The following is a 20801-nucleotide window of genomic DNA, read 5'->3' as shown; positions in this document are numbered from 1 at the left end:
ACATGAAACTGCCTGTCTGTCGGGGTATTTGGTATTTGGAATTTTATTAGGATCCCCTTTAGCTGTTGCAAACGTAGCAGCTACTCTTCCTGGGGTCAGCACAAAACATGAAACATAATAAAGAATGACATAATGCAGAACATCATTAGACAAGAACAGCTCAAGGACAGAACTACGTAAAAAAAAAATGAAGGCACATGTAGCCTACATATCAATGTATACACACAAACTATCTAGGACAAATAAGGGAGAGGCGTTGTGCCCGCAAGGTGTTGCTTTATCTGTTTTTTGAAACCAGATTTGATGTATATTTGAGCAATATGAGATGGAAGGAAGTTCCATGCACGTTTCCTTGAATTTGTTCTGGATTTGGGGACTGTGAAAAGAACCCTGGTGGCATGTCTGGTGGTGGGTTAAGTGTGTGTGTGTCAGAGCTGTGTGTAAGTTGACTATGCAAAAAAAATGGGATTCTCAACATATTAATGTTTCTTATCTACAGAAGAAGTGATGCAGTCAGTCTCTCCTCAACTCTTAGCCTAGAGAGACTGGTGTGCATAGTATTTATAACAGCCCTCTGATTACAATAAAATGCACATCTCAAGCCTGCAGAACTTGCTTTTTCTAGTGTGGTGTCAAAAAAGCAGAGAATCTCTTTATTACGGCCATCTTTACAACCATTGTATCTGCAGTTGAAGTCGGAAGTTTACATACACACAGGTTGGAGTCATTTTGAAACCACTCCACAAATTTCTTGTTACCAACTAACATTTTGGCAAGTCGGTTAGGACATCTACTTTGTGCATGACACAAGTCATTTTTCCAACAATTGTTTACAGACAGATTATTTCACTTATAAATTCAAAGTATCACAATTCCAGTGGGTGAGAAGTTTACATGCACAAAGTTGACTGTGCCCTTTACAGCTTGGAAAATACTAGACAATTATTTCATGGCTTTAGAAGCTTCTTATAGGCTAATTGACATCATTTTAGTCAATTGGAGGTGTACCTGTGGATGAATTTCAAGGCCTACCTTCAAACTCAGTGCCTCTTTGCTTGACATCATGGGAAAATCAAAAGAAATCAGCCAAGACATCAGAAAAATAATTGTAGACCTCCACAATTCTGGTTCATCCTTGGAAGCAATTTCCAAATGCCTGAAGGTACCATGTTCATCTGTACAAACAATAGTATGCAAGTATAAACACCATGGGACCACGCAGCCATCATACCGCTCAGGAAGAAGATGCGTTCTGTCTCCTAGAGATGAAAGCACACTGTTGTGAAAAGTGAAAATCAATCCATCAATCCATGAACAACAGCAACAAACCTTGTGAACATGCTGGAGGAAACAAGTGCAAATGTATCTATATCCACAGTAAAACGAGGCCTATATTGACATAGCCTGAAAGGCCACTCAGCAAGGAAGATGCAACTGCTCCAAAACCGCTATAAAAAAGACAGACTACGGTATGCAACTGCACATGGGGACAAAGATCATACTATTTGGAGAAATGTCCTCTGGTCTGATGAAACAAAAATAGCACTGTTTGGCCATAATGACCACTGTTATGTTTGGAGGAAAAAGGCGGAGGCTTGCAAGCCGAAGAACACCATCCCAAACATGAAGCACAGGGGTGGCAGCATCCTGTTGTGGGTTTGCTTTGCTGCAGGAGGGACTGGTACACTTCACAAAATAGATGGCATCATGAGGCCGGAAAATTATGTGGATATATTGAAGCAATACCTCAAGACATTAGTCAGGAAGTTAAAGCTTGGTCGCAAATGGGTCTTCCAAATGGACAATGACCCCAAGCATACTTCCAAAGTTGTGGCAAAACGGCTTAATGACAACAAAGTCAATGTACAGTCGTGGCCAAAAGTTTTGAGAATGACACAATATTAATTTTCACAAAGTCTGCTGCCTCAGTTTGTGTAATGGCAATTTGCATCTACTCCAGAATGTTATGAAGAGTGATCAGATGAATTGCAATTCATTGCAAAGTCCCTCTTTGCCATGCAAAGAACTGAATCCCCAAAAAACATTTCCACTGATTTCAGCCCTGCCACAAAAGGACCAGCTGACATCATGTCAGTGATTCTCTCGTTAACACAGGTGTGAGTGTTGACGAGGACAAGGCTGAAGATCACTCTGTCATGCTGATTGAGTTCAAATAACAGAATGGCAGCTTTAAAAGGAGGGTGGTGCTTGAAAACATTGTTCTTCCTCTGTCAACCATGGTTACCTGCAAGGAAACATGTCCCGTCATCATTGCTTTGAACAAAAATGGCTTCACATGCAAGGATTTTGCTGCCAGTAAGATTGCACCTAAATCAACCAATTATCAGATCATCAAGAACTTCAAGGAGAGCGGTTCAATTGTTGTGAAGAAGGCTTCAGGGTGCCTAAGAAAGTCCAGCAAGTCCGCCAAGACCATCTCCTAAAGTTGATTCAGCTGCGGGATCGGGGCTGAGAGCTTGCTCAGGAATAGCAGCATGCAGGTGTGAGTGCATCTGCATGCACAGTGAGGTGAAGACTTTTGGATTATGGCCTGTTATCAAGAAGGGCAGCAAAGAAGCCACTTCTCTCCAGGAAAAACATCAGGGACAGACTGATATTCTACAAAAGGTACAGGGATTGGACTGCTGAGGACTGGGGTAAAGTCATTTCCTCTGATGAATCCCCTTTCCGATTGTTTGGGGCATCCGGAAAAAAGCTTGTCCGGAGAAGACAAGGTGAGCGCTACCATCAGTCCTGTGTCATGCCAATAGTAAAGCATCCTGAGACCATTCATGTGTGGGGTTGCTTCTCAGCCAAGGGAGTGGGCTCACTCACAATTTTGCCTAAGAACAGCCATGAATAAAGAATGGTATCAACACATCCTCCGAGAGCAACTTCTACCAACCATCCAGGAACAGTTTGGTGACGAACAATGCCTTATCCAACATGATGGAGCACCTTGCCATAAGGCAAAAGTGATAAGTAAGTGGCTTGGGGAAAAAAACATTGATATTTTGGGTCCATGGCCAGGAAACTCCCCAGACATTAATTCCATTGAGAACTTGTGGTCAATCCTCAAAATGCGGGTGGACAAACAAAAACCCATAAATTCTGACAAACTCCAAGCATTGATTATGCAAGAATGGGCTGCCATCAGTCAGGAAGTGGCCCAGAAGTTAATTGACAGCATGCCTGGGCGGATTGCAGAGGTCTTGAAAAAGAAGTGTCAACACTGCAAATATTGACTCTTTTTATCAACATTATGTAATTGTCAATAAAAGCCTTTGACACGTATGAAATGCTTGTAATTATACTTCAGTATTCCAAAGTAACATCTGACAAAAATATCTAAGGACACTGAAGCAGCAAACTTTGTGAAAATTAATATTTGTGTCATTATCAAAACTTTTGGCCACGACTGTATTGGAGTGGCCATCACAAAGCCCTGACCTCAATCCTATAGAAAATGTGTGTGCAGAACCTAAAACCTAAAAGAACCTAAAGTCAATGCTATCAAATACTAATTGAGTGTATGTAAACATCTGACCCACTGGGAATGTGATGAAATAAATAAAAGCTGAAATAAATCATTCTCTCTACTAGTATTCTGACATTTCACATTCTTAAAATGAAGTGGTGATCCGAACTGACCAATTGGTTTTTTTTTTCAGATAAAATGTAAGGAATTGTGAAAAACTGAGTTTAAATGTATTTGGCTAAGGTGTATATAAACTTCTGACTTCAACTGTATATGTTTTGACCATGCCAGTTTACATTCTATGATGACGTCAAGTAATTTAGTCTCCTCAACTTTGTACCAAATACAATGCTCTTAGTTTTAGAGATGTTCAGGACCCGTTTATTACTGGCCACCCATTCCAAAACAGACTACAACTAGGGTAGGGGGCCCTATTTTCACCTACGGATGAAAAGTGTGCCCAAAGTAAACTGCCTGCTACTCAGGCCCAGAAGCTAGGATATGCCTAATTAGTAGATTTGGATAGAAAATACAAAATAATGTCTGTGAGTATAACAGAACTGAAATGGTAAGCAAAAACCTGATAATTATTTTTTAAGTTGTAGTTTTCCATTGACTGCCTATACAGATTCCATTGACTTAGGACTCAAATTGCACTTCATATGGCTTCCACCAGATGCCAACATACTTTAGAAATAGTTTCAGGCTTGTATTCTGCAAATTGAGGGACTAAGACCACTCTGAATGAGTGGACACCGCAGTGTCCCAGAGGTTTTTCATGCGTGTGACCGAGAGCGCGCCTTTCTTTTATATTGACAAATCTTTTGTCCGGTTGAAATATTATTGATTATTATGACCAAAAACAACCCGCGGACATGTTTCTACGAACTTCACTGATACTTTTCGGGTTTTTCATCTGCCTGTTGTGTGGAATACTGAACAAAACGTGCGAACAAAACGGAGGTTTTTGGATAAAAAGTGGCACTTTATCGAACAAAACAAACATTTATTGAGTAAATGGGAGTATTGTGAGTGCAACCATGTGAAGATCATCAAAGGTAAGTGACTAATTGTATCGCTATTTCTGACTTGTGTCACTCCTCCACTTGTGATGTCCTTGTGATATTGTAATTCTTGTTCTTTGTTGATATGAACCTGCAACCAGTCAAAATCTATTGAGCAGTCGGTACTAAATGGAAAGCACAATGTTCAGGGCCATACAATTTGTCCATTGTACAGTATACAGCCTACAATGCACTGTACTACAGTATCCATTCTCAGACTTTCTCCTTCCCACCTTCAACAACCTGTGTGCTCTCTGAAATGGATTATATTGGTTGTGTCGCATCATTTGAAACAGGTTAAATCAATTTTGAGTGGTTGTGTTCAACCAATGACATACAGTGGGGCAAAAAAGTATTTAGTCAGCCACCAATTGTGCAAGTTCTCCCACTTAAAAATACGAGAGAGGCCTTTAATTTGTATCATAAGTCAAATGTTTTCTGTAAGTCTTCACAAGGTTTTCACACACTGTTGCTGATATTTTGGCCCATTCCTCCATGCAGATCTCCTCTAGAGCAGTGATGTTTTGGGGATGTTCCTGGGAAACACGGACTTTCAACTCCCTCGAAAGATTTTCTATGGGGTTGAGATCTGGACACTGGCTTGGCCACTCGAGGACATTGAAATGCTTCTTACGAAGCCACTCCTTCGTTGCCCGGGCGGTGTGTTTGGGATCATTGTCATTCTGAAAGACCCAGCCACATTTCATCTTCAATTGCCCTTGCTGATGGAAGGAGGTTTTCACTCAAAATCTCACGATACATGGCCCCATTCATTATTTCCTTTACACGGATCAGTCGTCCTGGTCCCTTTGCATAAAAACAGCCCCAAAGCATGATGTTTCCACCCCCATGCTTCAAAGTAGGTATGGTGTTCTTTGGATGCAACTCAGCATTCTTTGTCCTCCAAACACGACGAGTTGAGTTTTTACCAAAAGGTTCTATTTTGGTTTCATCTGACCATATGACATTCTCCCAATCTTCTTCTGGATCATCCAAATGCTCTCTAGCCAACTTCAGACAGGCCTGGACATGTACTGGCTTAAGCAGGGGGACACGTCTGGCACTGCAGGATTTGAGTCCCTGGCGGCGTAGTGTGTTACTGATGGTAGGCTTTGTTACTTTGGTCTCAGCTCTCTGCAGGTCATTCACTAGGTCCCCCCGTGTGGTTCTGGGATTTTTGCTCACCGTTCTTGTGATCATTTTGACCCCACGGGGTGAGATCTTGCGTGGAGCCCCAGATCGAGGGAGATTATCAGTGATCTTGTATGTCTTCCAATTCATAATAATTGGTCCCCCAGTTGATTTCTTCAAACCAAGCTGCTTACCTATTGCAGATTCAGTCTTCCCAGCCTGGTGCAGGTCTACAATGTTGTTTCTGGTTTCCTTTGACAGATCTTTGGTCTTGGCCATTGTGGAGTTTGGAGTGTGACTGTTTGAGGTTGTGGACAGGTGTATTTTATACTGATAACAAGTTCAAACAGGTGCCATTAATACAGGTAACGAGTGGAGGACAGAGGAGCCTCTTAAAGAAGAAGTTATAGGTCTGTGAGAGCAAGAAATCTGGCTTGTTTGTAGGTGACCAAATACTTATTTTCCACCATAATTTTCAAATAAATTAATTAGAAATCCTACAATGTGATTTTCTGGATATATTTTTTTCTCATTTTGTCTGTCATAGTTGAAGTGTACCTATGATGAAAATTACAGGCCTCTCATCTTTTTAAGTGGAAGAACTTGCACAATTGGTGGCTGACTAAATACTTTTTTGCCCCACTGTATGTTCTCTATTTGCATTTGATTGTGGCCATTTGTGTTTACCAGTATGGATGACATGTGCATTAGAGTGCAGAATGTGTTTTGAGAATGAGAATGTGTTTAGAGTTTTGCTGAAAAGTCTAAGTGAGAACTACAAATTGTGTTTTACCATGTGAAATGGTTTAAGAGAGAACAGAGAGAGAACAGATATAAAAACTGACAGACATGTCTGCCTGTCTATCTGCTTGATATATGTCTGTCTGTCTGTCTTGTTTGTTTACACTTTGCAGCATTATTACTAACGTTTTTGCGTTGAATACAATGTATTGACTTATGCAGCATACCACATGTCACACCCTGATCTATTCCACCTGTCTTGTGCTTGTCTCCACCCCCCAGCAGGTGTCTCCCATTTTCCCCCATTATCCCCACATTTTCTTGTGGTCTCTTGCCAGTTCGTCTTGTCTTGTCAAGTCTTACCAGCATGTTTTCCCGTTTTCCAGTATCTCTAGTTTCTCTTTTCTAGTCCTCCCAGTTTTGACCATTCTGCCTGCCCTGACCCTGAGCCTGCCTGCCGTCCTGTACCTGTCGGAATCTGACCTAGTTACGAATTACGAATCTCTGCCTGTCCTCAACCTGCCCTTTGCCTGCCCCGTGTTATAATAAATGATCTGAGAGCTGAACCATCCGCCTCCTGTGTCTGCATCTGGGTCATATCCTGAGTTGTGATAGTATGAACTGGCAATGACTGACCCAGCAGACTCAGACCAGCTCCACAACGCTGTGTCCGTCCAAGGAGTTGCCATTGGTGGACACAAGGAAGTACTTCAAGATCTTCTGGAAAGAACGCAGACCTTGGTGGAATGCCACAACCACGCTTTCATCACATTGCTGGAGCAATTCCAGAGGTGATCTACTAAGCAGCAAGCCACAACTGTAATCCCCCCGACTGTCAGTTACCCCTCTACCAACAGCACTTCTCCCCAATATACCCCGGCTTCCCGAGAACCCCGCTTACCTCCTCCGGAGCACTACACTGGAGATCCAGCCGGGTGTATCTCTCCTAATGTTCTCTCATCTTTGAGCTGCTGCCCTCTTCGTTTCCCTCGGTTCGCTCAAGGAAAGCGTACATGTTAATGCTGATATCTGGGAGGGCTCTCACCTGGGCAGTGGTGGTGTGGGAGCAACAATCCACCGTTTGTGGCGGAGGTTAGAAAGGTGTTCGATTCTCCGTTGTCTAGGAGAGAGGCTGCTCATCAGCTACTGCAACTGAGTCAAGACTCCCGTAGTGCGGCAGACTACGAAGTAGATTTTCGCACTTTGGCCACCGAGAGTGCCTGTAACCCGGAAGCTCTGTTCGACACGTTCATGCATGGATTATTAGAGGTGGTTAAAGACGTGCTTTCAGCCGGGGAGCTTCCCATGGATCTCAACTCGCTCATAGCATTGACCATACGGATTGATGGGCGGCTACGGGAACGTAGGAGGGAGAGGAGATCTGCTCCCGGTCATACTCGCTCATCCACAGCACCACCTCGTCTCCAAGGAATCCCGGAAGATCCTGGGAGAAGCCGATGTCACCCGCGATCCCTCGGAATTCACAGAGGGCTCTTGACTCACTTCCTCTGTAGCCCATACAACTGGGCACAGCCAGACATCCTCCTGCTGAATGCTTAACGAGAAGTTCCTCAAGAACACAGTGGCCTACATCATTCTTAAATGGAAGGAGTTTGGAACCACCAAGACTCTTCCTAGAGCTGGCTGCCCAGCCTAACAGTAATCGGGGGAGAAGGGCCTTGGTCAGGGAGGTGACCAAGAAGCCAATGTTAGCTCTGAGAGAGCTCCAGAGTTCCTCTGTGGAGATGGGAGAACCTTCCAGAAGGACAAACATCTCTGCAGCACTCCACCTTTCAGGCCTTTTTATAGTACAGTGGCCAGACGGAAGCCACTAATAAGGAAAAGGTACATAACAGCCCGCTTGGAGTATGCCACAAGGCACCTTAAAGACTCTCAGAACATGAAAAGCAAGATTATCTAGTCTGTTAAAACCAAGACTGAACTCTGTGGCCTGAATGCCAAGCTTCACGTCTGGAGGAAACCTGGCACCATCCCTACGGTGAATTATGGTGGTGGCAGCATCTTGTTGTGGGGATGTTTTTTATTGGCAGGGACTGGGAGGCTAACCAGGATTGAGGGAAAGAAGAACGGAGCAACGTACATAGAGATAGAGATACATGTTGAAAACCTACTCTAGAGCTCTCAGGACCTCAGAGTGGGGCGATAGTTCACCTTCCAACAGGACTGTGATATTTCAGTTTTTATTTTGAACAAAATCGCAAAAAAATATACAGTAATTCACCAGTAACAACTATTTAATTGACATTGACAGGGATTGGCAATATTGATGACACAGTAACTTTCAACACCATCAACTTGTTTTGATGTCATTGCCGTCACTCAGGAGACAGAGGAGATGCATTACATGGCTCCTCAAGAGAGGAGTAAATAACAGGAGAAACTTACCAGGAACAACTGCATAGAAGCAGAGAACTGCTGTCAAAATCTTCCAATACATGTCACCTTTTAATGCTATCGCTACCTGGAAACACCTACAAATGAGTAGAGAACAAATTGAAGAGTTGGAAGCAAATTATCAAATAAAATATTATAGGACTAGACAATTAAAGGGACGATTTGTGGAATTTGATCAATGAAATAACCAGCCAATATTGTATTTTAAATGTAGTTAAAAAAAAAATGTGTTATCGATGTTGGCTAATTTAACAATCTAGGTGATTTGAAATCAATCAACACATGCATCGGCAGTCAGAAGTGTTCAAATGCTTGACTGCCTATAGTCAAACCAAAGAGCAGACCAACTCTCATGCATTCAGGTGTGTGAGAAGAGACTATTAATGTTCAATCAAAGAACAGATATCATGACATCCATCACTCACCTTTAGAAATATAACTATGTTTACCATGAAGAGGAGTCCTGTTACTTTCTTTCCACAATAGAATGATAATGAATTGACTGATTTCCAGATGTAGAACTATCTGCCTCGCAGCCCAATGACAACTACCTTGGGAGTGTAGATGTGGGAGCATTTAAGGAGAGGAAGTCATTGGGTTATGACATAAGCACTCCCATCACTTCATCATTCCTAAAACCTGAATGGCCAAACAACATTTTTATGCAGAGTTTCTCAACAAACTGGCAAAACAACACGGAAACTCTGGTGAATTACAAGGACATGTCATTTGATTAATTAAAGGTCTAGACATCTGTGTGACATCAGACACCAGAAAGAGTAGCTGATTATCAGAAGCATTCCCGAACACATTTCTCCGCCCAACGTCTCAGTAAAACATTTAGGGATGGGGCTGGAGAAATGTAACCAGTCTGAAATTCATAAACAGAGCAGGATCCCATCCATGAAATCGACATGTGTGTTTTAACCATGTTCTGAGGCTATACGTTGTTTGTTAACATTTACTTTGTTTACAAACATTGGAGTAAAACAAGCTTATATTTTGTGTTCTGATTGAGTACGACAGTGGAAGTACGCTCATGAGGCATTTATATGTTATATTCTTTAAGAATCAATGGGGATACAGTGCATTCGGTCCTGAGTGCTCTTGAGCAGGTTCTCATCAAGAATCTCTCTGTACTTTGCTAAGTTAATCTTTCCCTCAGTCCTGACTAGTCTCCCAGTCCCTGCCCCTGAAAAACATCCCCACAGCATGATGCTGCCACCACCGTGCGTCACCGTAGGGATGGTGCCAGGTTTCCTCCAGATGTGACGCTTGGTATTCAGGCCACAGAGTTCAGTCATACATCAGATCAGATAACTTTGTTTCTCATGGTCTGAGATTCCTTTAAGTGCATTTTTGCAAACTCCAAGCTGGATGTCATGTGCTTTTTAATGAGGAGAAGCTAGCTTCTGGCCACTCTACCTGATTGGTGGAGTGCTGCAGAGACGGTTGTACTTATGGAAGGTTCTCCCATCTCCACAGAAGAACTCTGGAACCTGTGAGAGTGACCATCGGGTTCTCGGACACCTCCCTGACCAAGGCCCTTCTCCTCCGATTGCTCAGTTTAGGCCGACGGCAAGGTCTAGGAAGAGTCTCGGTGGTTCCAAACTTCTATTTAAGAATGATGGAGGCCACTGTCTTCTTGGGGACCTTCAATGTTGCAGACATTTTTTTTGTACCACTTACCAGATCTTTGCCTTGATACAATCCCGTCTCTGAGCTGTATTGACAATTCATTGCCTTGGTTTTTGCTCTGACATGCACTGATAACTTATAGTTGAAGTCGGAAGTTCACATACACCCATTAAAAGTCGTTTCTCAACCACTCCACAAATTTCTTGTTAACTTCTCTAGGGTAGGTGAGACGCTAACGTCCCACCAGGCCAACATCTGGTGAAACTGCAGAGAGCTAACATTTTAATTACACCATTCGTTGTATTAAACATTCGTGTAAATATATCTTACATCATTTAAAAGATGAACGTCTTATTAATCCAGCCACTGTGTCAGATTTCAAAAAGGTTTACTGCAAAAGCAAACATGAGATTTTCTGAGGACGGCGCCCCACACACACAAGTATTACGAGCATTTTCCAACCAATCATTAGCGTCACGGAAATCAGAAATAACAATAAAATTAATCACTTACCATTGAAGATCTTCCTCTGGTTGTCACGCCCTGGTCGAAGTATTTTGTGTTTTTCTTTATGTATTTGGTCAGGCCAGGGTGTGACATGGGTTTTTGTATGTGGTGTGTAGCTTAGTGGGATTGTAGCTTAGTGGGGTGTTCTAGGAGAGTCTATGGCTGTCTGAAGTGGTTCTCAATCAGAGGCAGGTGTTTATCATTGTCTCTGATTGGGAGCCATATTTAGGCAGCCATATTCTTTGGTTGTATTGTGGGTGATTGTCCTGAGTGTCTTGATGTCCTTAGTCTGTGTTAGTTTGCACCAGTTAAGGCTGTTTCGGTTTTCACTACGTTTATTGTTTTGTAGAGTTTGTGTTTATTCGTGTTTACGTTGTTTAAATAAACATGAATCGCAATCGACACGCTGCAGTTTGGTCTGACTCTCCTTCACCATATGAAAACCGTGACAGAATCACCCACCCAACTCGGACCAAGCTGCGTGGTAAACAGCAGCGACGACAGCACCAGCAGCAGCAACAACAGCGGCCAGCGTCACAGGAGGAATGGACATGGGAGGATGTATTGGAGGGCAAGGGTTGCTACACCTGGGAGGAGATCCTGGCGGGAAAGGATCGCCTTCCATGGGAACAGGTGGAGGCAGCTAGGAGAGCAGAGGCAGCCGGAGAGAGGAGCTGGCGATGTGAGGAGGCAGCACGGCAGTGCGACATGTACGAGAGGCAGCCCCAAAAAAAAATTTTGGGGGGGGCAGACGAGGTGTGGTACTAAGCCAGGTAGCAGACCTGAGCTCACGCCTCGTGCTTATTATAAGCAGCGCATTACTGGTCAGGCACCGTGTTATGCGGTTAAGCGCACAGTGCCGCCAGTGCGTGCCCATAGCCCGGTGCGCTATAGGGAAGCCCCCCGAAAGTGACATGCGAGTGTGGGCATTGAGCCAGGGCGTATGGTGCCTGCTCAGCGGGTCTAGTCGCCGGTACGCAGTTTTGGTCCAGGTTATCCTGCGCCGGCTCTGCGTGCTGTGTCTCCGGGGCGCTGGGAGGGTGCAGTGCGTCCTCTGCCTGCGCTCCGCTCGTGCCGGGCAAATGTGGGAGTGGAGCCTAAGGGAGAGGTGTGTGTAGTAAGCACTAGATCTCCCGTGCTTACCCACAGCCCGGTTCAACCTGTGCCTGCGCTCTGGAGGGTCCGGGCTAGAGTAGTTGTCCAGCCTGGGGAAGTGGTGCCAAGGTTGCTTACCAGAGCTCCAGTGCTCCCCCACAGCCCGATCCTTCAGGTGCCTCCTCCTAACACCAAGCCTCCTGAAGGTCTCCCCAGCCTGGTGGTTCCTGTGGCAGCCCCACGCACCAGGCTGTCTCTCTGTCTCCTCCCTGCAGCTGGTCCCGCCTGTCCGGCGCTGCTGCCGGAGTCTCCCGCCTGTCCGGCGCTGCTGCCGGAGTCTCCCGCCTGTCCGGCGCTGCTGCCGGAGTCTCCCGCCTGTCCGGCGCTGCTGCCGGAGTCTCCCGCCTGTCCGGCGCTGCTGCCGGAGTCTCCCGCCTGTCCGGCGCTGCTGCCGGAGTCTCCCGCCTGTCCGGCGCTGCTGCCCCTCAGCCCAGAGGCGCCAGAGCCCCTCTGTCCTGAGCTTCTTTTCACTCCTGAGCTTCTGCCCCTCTGTCCCGAGCTTCTGCCCCTCTGTCCAGAGCTTCTGCCCCTCTGTCCAGAGCTGCCACTCTGTCCAGTGGGGTCATTGATAAGGGTGGCCATGGTGAGAAAGCCATGGAGGCGGACAATAAGGCGGACTAAGACAATTGTGAAGTGGGGTCCACGTCCCCCGCCGGAGCCGCCACCATGGACAGACGCCCACCCGGACCCTCCCTATTGATTTGAGGTGCGTTCGGGAGTCCGCACCTTAGGGGGGGGTTCTGTCACGCCCTGGTCGAAGTATTTTGTGTTTTTCTTTATGTATTTGGTCAGGCCAGGGTGTGACATGGGTTTTTGTATGTGGTGTGTAGCTTAGTGGGATTGTAGCTTAGTGGGGTGTTCTAGGAGAGTCTATGGCTGTCTGAAGTGGTTCTCAATCAGAGGCAGGTGTTTATCGTTGTCTCTGATTGGGAGCCATATTTAGGCAGCCATATTCTTTGGTTGTATTGTGGGTGATTGTCCTGAGTGTCTTGTGTCCTTAGTCTGTGTTAGTTTGCACCAGTTAAGGCTGTTTCGGTTTTCACTACGTTTATTGTTTTGTAGAGTTTGTGTTTATTCGTGTTTACGTTGTTTAAATAAACATGAATCGCAATCGACACGCTGCAGTTTGGTCCGACTCTCCTTCACCATATGAAAACCGTGACACTGGTGGCAATGCAAAGTGTCCTAAATACACAGTGAATGTTCGTTTTGTTTGATAAAATCAAACACAAAACATTTGTATCCCGGTTGCGTCGTGATTTCCGTCTCATTCAACTTTGGACGAAGCGTTCATGGTAATTACACACACTAAACAAACTTCTATCCATTCATGGTTGATTTCATTGCACTCCTCTGGTTGTTACTAACACAACCATACATGAGGGTTAGTTTCCCAGGAGGTATTGAACAAAACGATTTGAAGACACCAATCAATGACCTCAATGGTAGGACCGGTCTATCGTTGATTGACTGTATTTTGGCCCAATGACCACTGATCATCTTGAAATCTAGCTTGGAAGATAGCCAATTAGTTGAGGTAAACGGCAATATGCAATGGTTATACGTTCGAAGACCAGCCTTTGTCGTAAACTCTGGCGTAAAAGAGGTTCATTCGCCATTGCAAATCCTACTTGACGGAGCCACGAGTGTTACGCATAGCAGTACATATTCAATAGCATTTTCAACAAGTTTATATATTTAAATTATGGCGAATGAATCAGGAAAAGCTAAAACAAAGTCTAGGTATACAGATTTAACCCAAATTATAGAGGAAATTGATCGAGACAGCGAGACCGAGTTTCTTCAGGAAGATGAATCTTTCAGCGAAGCTAGTTTTGACTCCCAGGCGGAATAAATGTTTCTGCATGGCGAGGATGCCATGCTGGATTGGTAAAATATAATGCTAATGTCATTGTTTGAAATTAATATGAAATATTATTCATTTGAGATTATTTTTTAGATTTTCTTATTTTATTTGCAATATCTAAAAATATCACCTGTAATAAAATGTGTAAAGTAAACATTGGCAATACTGTGTGTGTGTGTGATATTTTTTTATTTTTTTATTTTACATAAACATGGAATGGAACAGCACTTCACCAGTGATTATGTTCCCTGTACTCTATATCTGTTTATTTTACGTGTTGATACAGGGTTCATACGTGAAAGCATTGTTACTGATTTTTTAAATCTTTCACAGTGGCAGTGATTCTGATTATGAGCCGCCAATGTCTAGGTGTCCATCTCCCTCTGAAGCTGGTTCATCCAGCCGGACCCCCGCTGTCTCCGGCTCCACACCTACCCGGCCATCTAGAGTTGTGAATTCAGTGACAAAGAAGAGGAGTTGGGAAGAGAGAAACCTGCAGACAGAGGGCCAGAGGGTTGTTGGCACTCTGAGTTAGAAGATGATGTGGAACCAAATCCACCAGTTTTTAGAACCAAAAGGCAGCCAGGACCTCCACTAGACATGATTGCAAAGTACAGCCCCCTTCAACTTTTTCAACTGTTTTTCACCTCGTCAGTTTTTGATTCCCTGGTGGTGAACACCAATAAGTACGGGGCTAAGAGGCAGGCAGGAAAGAAAGAGGCATGGAAGACCATTTCCATGTCAGACCTTTTCTGCTATTTTTCAATGGTCATTTATATAGGGCTGGTGAAGTTGAAAACTCTAAGGGACTACTGGAAAATGTGCTCTCTATCAACTGCCTTTCCCCATGACTGTCAGACTTATCTTTTCAGTGACCCAGAAGTTGATGGGGAGAATGACAAGAAGAGAGGCACCCAAGGTTTGATAGGCTCTGTAAAATAAAACCTCTCTACCCCAGCATCGTTGATGCCTGCAAGACTTATTTTCAGCCCGCCCAGAACCTCTTCATCGATGAGAGGATGGTAGCCTCAAAGTCCAGAATCAGCCTCAAACAATACATGCGTAACAAACCAACCAAATGGGGCTACAAGCTGTTTGTTTTGGCTGATTCTGTGTGTGCCTACACTTGCAATTTCTTTGTTTATGAGGGGGAAAACTGTTTTGCTACCGGTAATGGACTGAGTTATGATTCCGTTATGGAGTTATTGGATTTTCAACTGCTGGGGAAGGGCTACAAACTGTTTGTGGACAACTTCTACACAATCCCTACCCTGTTTACAGAGCTGAGGAAGGGCTACAAACTGTTTGTGGACAACTTCTACACAATCCCTACCCTGTTTACAGAGCTGAGGAAGTGGGATGTGTGGGCTTGTGGCACCATTTGTACCAACAGGGTGGGATTTCCAAAGACCAAGGTGAACGACATGCCTAAGCGGGCTGAGAGGGGTACCATGCGATGGATCCGTGAAGATGGCCTGCTGTTTGTGAAGTGGATGGATACCAGAGAGGTGGTCATGATCTCCAGTATCCACAAGTCCTTCAGTGGAAATCACGTGGTCAGGCGTGTGAAGGATGGTGCCGGGGCATAGACCACAAAACATGTCCCCATTCCAGCTGCTGTGAAGGACTACAACAAGAGCATGGGAGGTGTGGACCAGTCAGATGCACTGATAGGATACTACAATGTTCTTCACAAGACCATGAAATGGTACAAAACATTTTTCTATCATTTCATTGACATTGCTGTGGTGAATTCCTTCATTCTCAAGAAGGAAATGGCCAAGAGCTGTGGACAGCCCCCCCATCTCACAGCTAGCCTTCAGGGAGCTGCTCATCCAGGAGCTTGCTAGCTACAGCAAGTCCACTGCAGCACCTTCTGCTCCAACCAGTGGTGTTCACCTGCCCAGATTCATCTCTGCAGGCATGAATGTGCCACAGGGCACAAAGGGCACACTAGGGAGACGTCATTGTGCCCTTTGTCACAGGAAATGCCCCATCACCTGCACCACCTGTTCAGTAAGCCTCTGCTTTACAGCAGAAAGAGACTGCTGTGGGCCATGGCACCAGCAGCACAATATTGTGTAGAAGACTGAGGGACTTCACAATATTGTAAATAGAAAATGTGTAAATAGTTACCCTTGTTATATGTTTGTTTATTATTATTTATTTAATTAATATTTTTTTCATATATATATATTCTTTTTTGGGGGGGTACATTTGTGTGGGACACCTGGGTGACTTCATGCTCAATGTCATGTAGCTCGCTCATTTTTGAAGTTATCTGTCTAAAACTTTGCTCAGCTATTGTTGCAATCTTATGTTCTTCATTCAAATCATCCACAGCATCCTATATGTATGTTTGGCTGTTCTTGGCCATTTGAAAGATGATGCAGCAACAATAAAAAACACATAACGTATGTTTATTTCCTTGCATTTTATTCTACCAGATCTATTGTGTTATATTCTCCTACATTCAATTCACAGTTCCACAAAATTCAGTGTTTCCTTTCAAATGATACCAATAATATGCATATCCTTGCTTCTGGCCCTGAGCTACAGGCAGATAGATTTGGGTATGTCTTTAGGCGGAAATTGAGAAGAAGGGTGGGGTACCCCAAAGAAGATAGACAAACCATAGCTTTGGCAAGTTGGTTAGGACATCTACTTTGTGCATGACACAAGTCATGTTTTCAAAAATTGATTACAGACAGATAATTTCACTTATAATTAACTGTATCACAATTCCTGTGTGTCAGAAGTTTACGTACACTAAGGTGACTGTTGCTTTAAAAAGCTTGAAGCTTCATTCCAGAAAATAATATCATGGCTTTACAAGCTTCTGATAGGCTAATTGACATAATTTGAGTCAATTGGAAGTGTACATGTGGATGTATTACAAGGCCTACCTTCAAACTCAATGCCTCTTTGATTGACATCACAGGAAAATCTAAAGAAATCAGCCAAGACCTCAGAAAGAAAATTGTAGACCTCCACAAGTCTGGTTCATCCATGGGAGCAATTTCCAAATGCCTTAACGTACCACGTTCATCTGTACAAACTATAGTACGCAAGTATAAACACCATGGGACCACGCAGCCGTCATACCGCTCAGGAAGGAGACATGTTCTGTCTCCTAGTGATGAACGTACTTTGTTCTAGAAAAGTGCAAATCAATCCCAGAACAACAGCAAAGGACCTTGTGAGGATGCTGGAGAAAACAGGTACAAAAGTATCTATATCCACAGTAAAACAAGTCCTATGTTGATATAACCTGAAAGGTCGCTCAGCAAGGAAGATGCCACTGCTACAAACCGCCATAAAAAAGCCAGACGACAGTTTGCAAATGCACATGGGGACAAAGATTGTACTTTAGGAGAAATGTCCTCTGGTCTGATGAAACAAAAATAGAATTGTTTGGCCATAATGACCATTGTTATGTTAGGAGGAAAAAGGGGGGGGCTTAAAAGCCGAAGAACACCATACCATCAGTGAAGCACGGGGGTGGCAGCATCATGTTGTGGGGTTGCTTTGCTGCACGAGGGACTGGCACACTTCAAAAATAGATGGCATCATTATGTGGATATATTGAAGCAACATATCAGTCAGTCAGGAAGTTAAAGCTTGGTCGCAAATGGGTTTCCAAATGGACAATGACCCCAAGCATACTTCCAAAGTTGTGGCAAAACGGCTTAAGGACAACGAAGTTAAGGTATTGGAGTGGCCATCACAAAGCCCTGACCTCAATACCATAGAACATTTGTGGGCAGAACTGAAAAATCTTGTGCGAGCAAGGAAACCTTCAAACCTGACTCAGTTACTGATTTGGGAAGCTTGTGGAAGGCTACCCAGAACGTTTGACCCAAGTTAAACAATTTAAAGGCAATGCTACCAAATACTAATTGAGTGTATGTAAACTCCTGACCCACTGGGAATGTGATGAAAGAAATAAAAACTGAAATAAATAATTCTCTCTACTATTATTCTTACATTTCACATTCTTAAAATAAAGTGGTGATTCTAACTGACCTAAGACAGATAATTTTTACTTGGATTAAATGTCAGGAATTTTGAAAAACTGTATTAAATGTATTTGGCTGAGGTGTACGTTAACTTCCGACTCATATATTATTGGATAGGCTGTCTTTTACATATTCACAGCTAAAGAATTGCACTTTTCCACCCCCCAAAAAAGAAAAAGAGAGAACAGTTGAAGAAAAAATGAATGGGAAGCATTAGTGCTCTAGCATCAGAGACTGTCTGCTCCTGGTGAAGGCATCCTTCTGGCAGAAAAGTTGGATGGTAGAGGCAGAATTGATGATGGTAATGGTTGTGGTGATTACAGAGTTCCATGCCAGTAATACTTTAGTAAATGTATCAAGCACAGAACTGGTTTTCCCCCCCCGTGACTTGCAGGAAAGCTACAGGAAATATTTATCGCATAAACACTGCTTTCTTATCGACTGAAACCGATCCGTTCCTCATTCCTATGGGCACGGAGTTGTTTTCAAGTTGTTGTTTTCACTGTTGTTAAGTCTCACAGAAAACAATAAGCACTTGTCTAGGAATATACAGTACCAGTATGGTGGCCAAATTGCAAGATTATGTTATAATACTTTTATTGCATCAAATGGTTGTTTTATTTCAACATAATAGAGTATTCTTAACTATTGTTTGTGTGTTCTACTGAGGATGGGCCTCTGGGAGATAACACTGGCAGGAGATTAACAATGTATTTTGGGAGATAAAACTTAAAGAGCATTACAGAGCGTGAGTCAATGTTTCTGTTCTATACCATACCAGGGAGAGATGGTTCCAGTTTGGAGTCGGAGGGCCAGACACTGGTATATACAATGAAAACTGTTGACACAGCAGATATGCTATGTATTATAGGTATCTTTCAAACAAATCTTAACCTTGTGACCCATTCTATATATTGGTTGTTTGTCATGTAGGTTGAAAGGGGTGTATCTTGGCTATAAAGACCTTTGTACCTTTGTCTCGGCGCTCTCAACGGATCATCAGAGACGGTGATTCATCAACCAGCCTTCACTATTGCAAAGATCTCACTCTTAAAGATTTAGTTTAAGTTTAACTCTGACTTGTGTGATAAGTTTGTCTCTCCTTATTTGATAGTAAAGACATGAACCACCATACCAGTCAACAGTTTGGAAACACCTACTCATTCAGGGGTTTTTCTTTATTTGTTTTACTCTTTTCTACATTGTAGAACAATAGTGAAGACATCAAAACAATGAAAAAATGCATATGGAATAATGTAGTAACCAAAAAAGTGTTAAACAAATCAGAATACATTTTATATTTTATATTCTTCAAAGTAGCCACCCTTTGCCTTGATGAGAGCATTGCACACTCTTGGTATTCTCTCAACCAGCTTCATGCGGTAGTCACTTAGAATGCTTGAAGGAGTTCCCACATATGCTGAGCACTTGTTGGCTGTTTTCCTTCACTCTGTGGACCAACATATTCCAAACCATCTCAATTGGGTTGAGGTCAGGTGATTATGGAGGCCAAGTCATCTGATGCAGCACTCCATCACTCTCCTTCTTGGTCAAGTAGCCCTTACAAAGCTGGGATGGCATGTGTTTTGTGTCATTGTCCTGTTGAAAAACAAATTATGTTCCCACTAAACGCAAACCACATGGGATGGCGTATCGCTGCACAATGCTGTAGTAGCCATGATGGTTAAGTATGCCTTGAATTCTAAATAAATCACTGACAGTGTCACCAGCAAAGCAACCTCACACCATCACACCTCCTCCTCCATGCTTCACAGTGGAAACCACACATGCAAAGATCGTCTGTTCACCTTCTTTGCATCTCACAGACACAGTGGTTGGAACCAACAATCTGAAATTTGGACTCATCAGACCAAAGGACATATTTCCACCAGTCTAATGTCCATTGCCAGTGTTTCTTGGCCTAAGAAAGTATTTTCTTCTTATTGGTGTCCTTTAGTAGGGGTTTCTTTGCAGCAACTTGACCATGAAAGCCTGATTCACGCAGTCTCCTCTGAACAGTTGATGTTGAGATCTGTCTGTGAATTGAACTCTGTGAAACATTTATTTGGGTTGCAATCTGAGGTGCAGTTAACTCTAATGAACTTATCTTCAGCAGCAGAGGTAACTCTAGGTCTTCCTTATATTTGGCGGTCCTCATGAGAGCCAATTTCATCATAGTGCTTAATGGTATTTGCCACTGCACTTGAAGGAACTTTCAAAGTTCTTGAAATTTTCCATAGTGACTGACCTTCATGTCTTAAAGTAATGATGGACTGTCATTTCTCTTTGCTTTTTGAGCTTTTCTTGCCATAATATGGACTTGGTCTTTTATCAAACAGCGCTATCTTCTGTATACCAACCCCACCTTGTCACAAAACAACTGATTGGCTCAAACATATTAAGAAAAGAGCTTCCACAAATTAACACCTGTTAATTGAAATGCATTCCAGGTGACTAATTAATGAAGCTGGTTGAGAGAATGTTTAGAGTATGCTATCACGGATGCCTCCGGAACTTTCATCAAGCACACCTGCCCCCTATTCCCAGTGATAAGCAATTGTATAAGTGTGCCCTGTGTTCACCTTTTGCTGTCGGTTATTGTTACTATGTAATAATAATAATAATAATGTCTGTTGGTGGGTGTGAGAACCTGTGCTGTGTTTTTGGGCTTTTGTTTCCTTGTGGATTGCGCAGATGATTACGTGTCTGTGTATGTATTCAAGGTACTCCTTGCTCTTTTGTTTGGGTTTCAACCCCGTGTTTTGTATATATGTTTGTTTGGTCTT

The 20801-nt window shown here is 43.4% G+C and overlaps 1 protein-coding gene across 38 annotated transcripts in view; it reads right to left on the bottom strand.

Moving 5' to 3' along the window:
• LOC118382080 (mucin-5AC-like) overlaps positions 1-9395 on the bottom strand; it is a 37875-nt gene extending 28480 nt beyond the window's left edge. For 11 of the 38 annotated variants that reach the window (XM_052464536.1, XM_052464543.1, XM_052464553.1 and 8 more), the window contains exons 1-2: positions 9255-9363; positions 8821-8906 (exon numbers count right to left, since the gene is read on the bottom strand). In XM_052464536.1, coding sequence (XP_052320496.1) covers positions 8821-8872 — 52 coding nt within the window. In that variant the 5' untranslated portion in view covers positions 8873-8906; positions 9255-9363. Of the gene's footprint in view, positions 1-8820; positions 8907-9254 lie in introns of those variants that run through there. The other 27 variants (XM_052464558.1, XM_052464561.1, XM_052464560.1 and 24 more) reach the window with 9 other exon arrangements.
• Positions 9396-20801: the final 11406 nt, after the last annotated feature.

Source organism: Oncorhynchus keta, chromosome 16 (genome assembly GCF_023373465.1).
Source record: "Oncorhynchus keta strain PuntledgeMale-10-30-2019 chromosome 16, Oket_V2, whole genome shotgun sequence".
Classification (NCBI taxonomy): Eukaryota; Metazoa; Chordata; class Actinopteri; order Salmoniformes; family Salmonidae; genus Oncorhynchus; species Oncorhynchus keta.
This window is presented reverse-complemented; position numbering and strand designations above follow the sequence as displayed.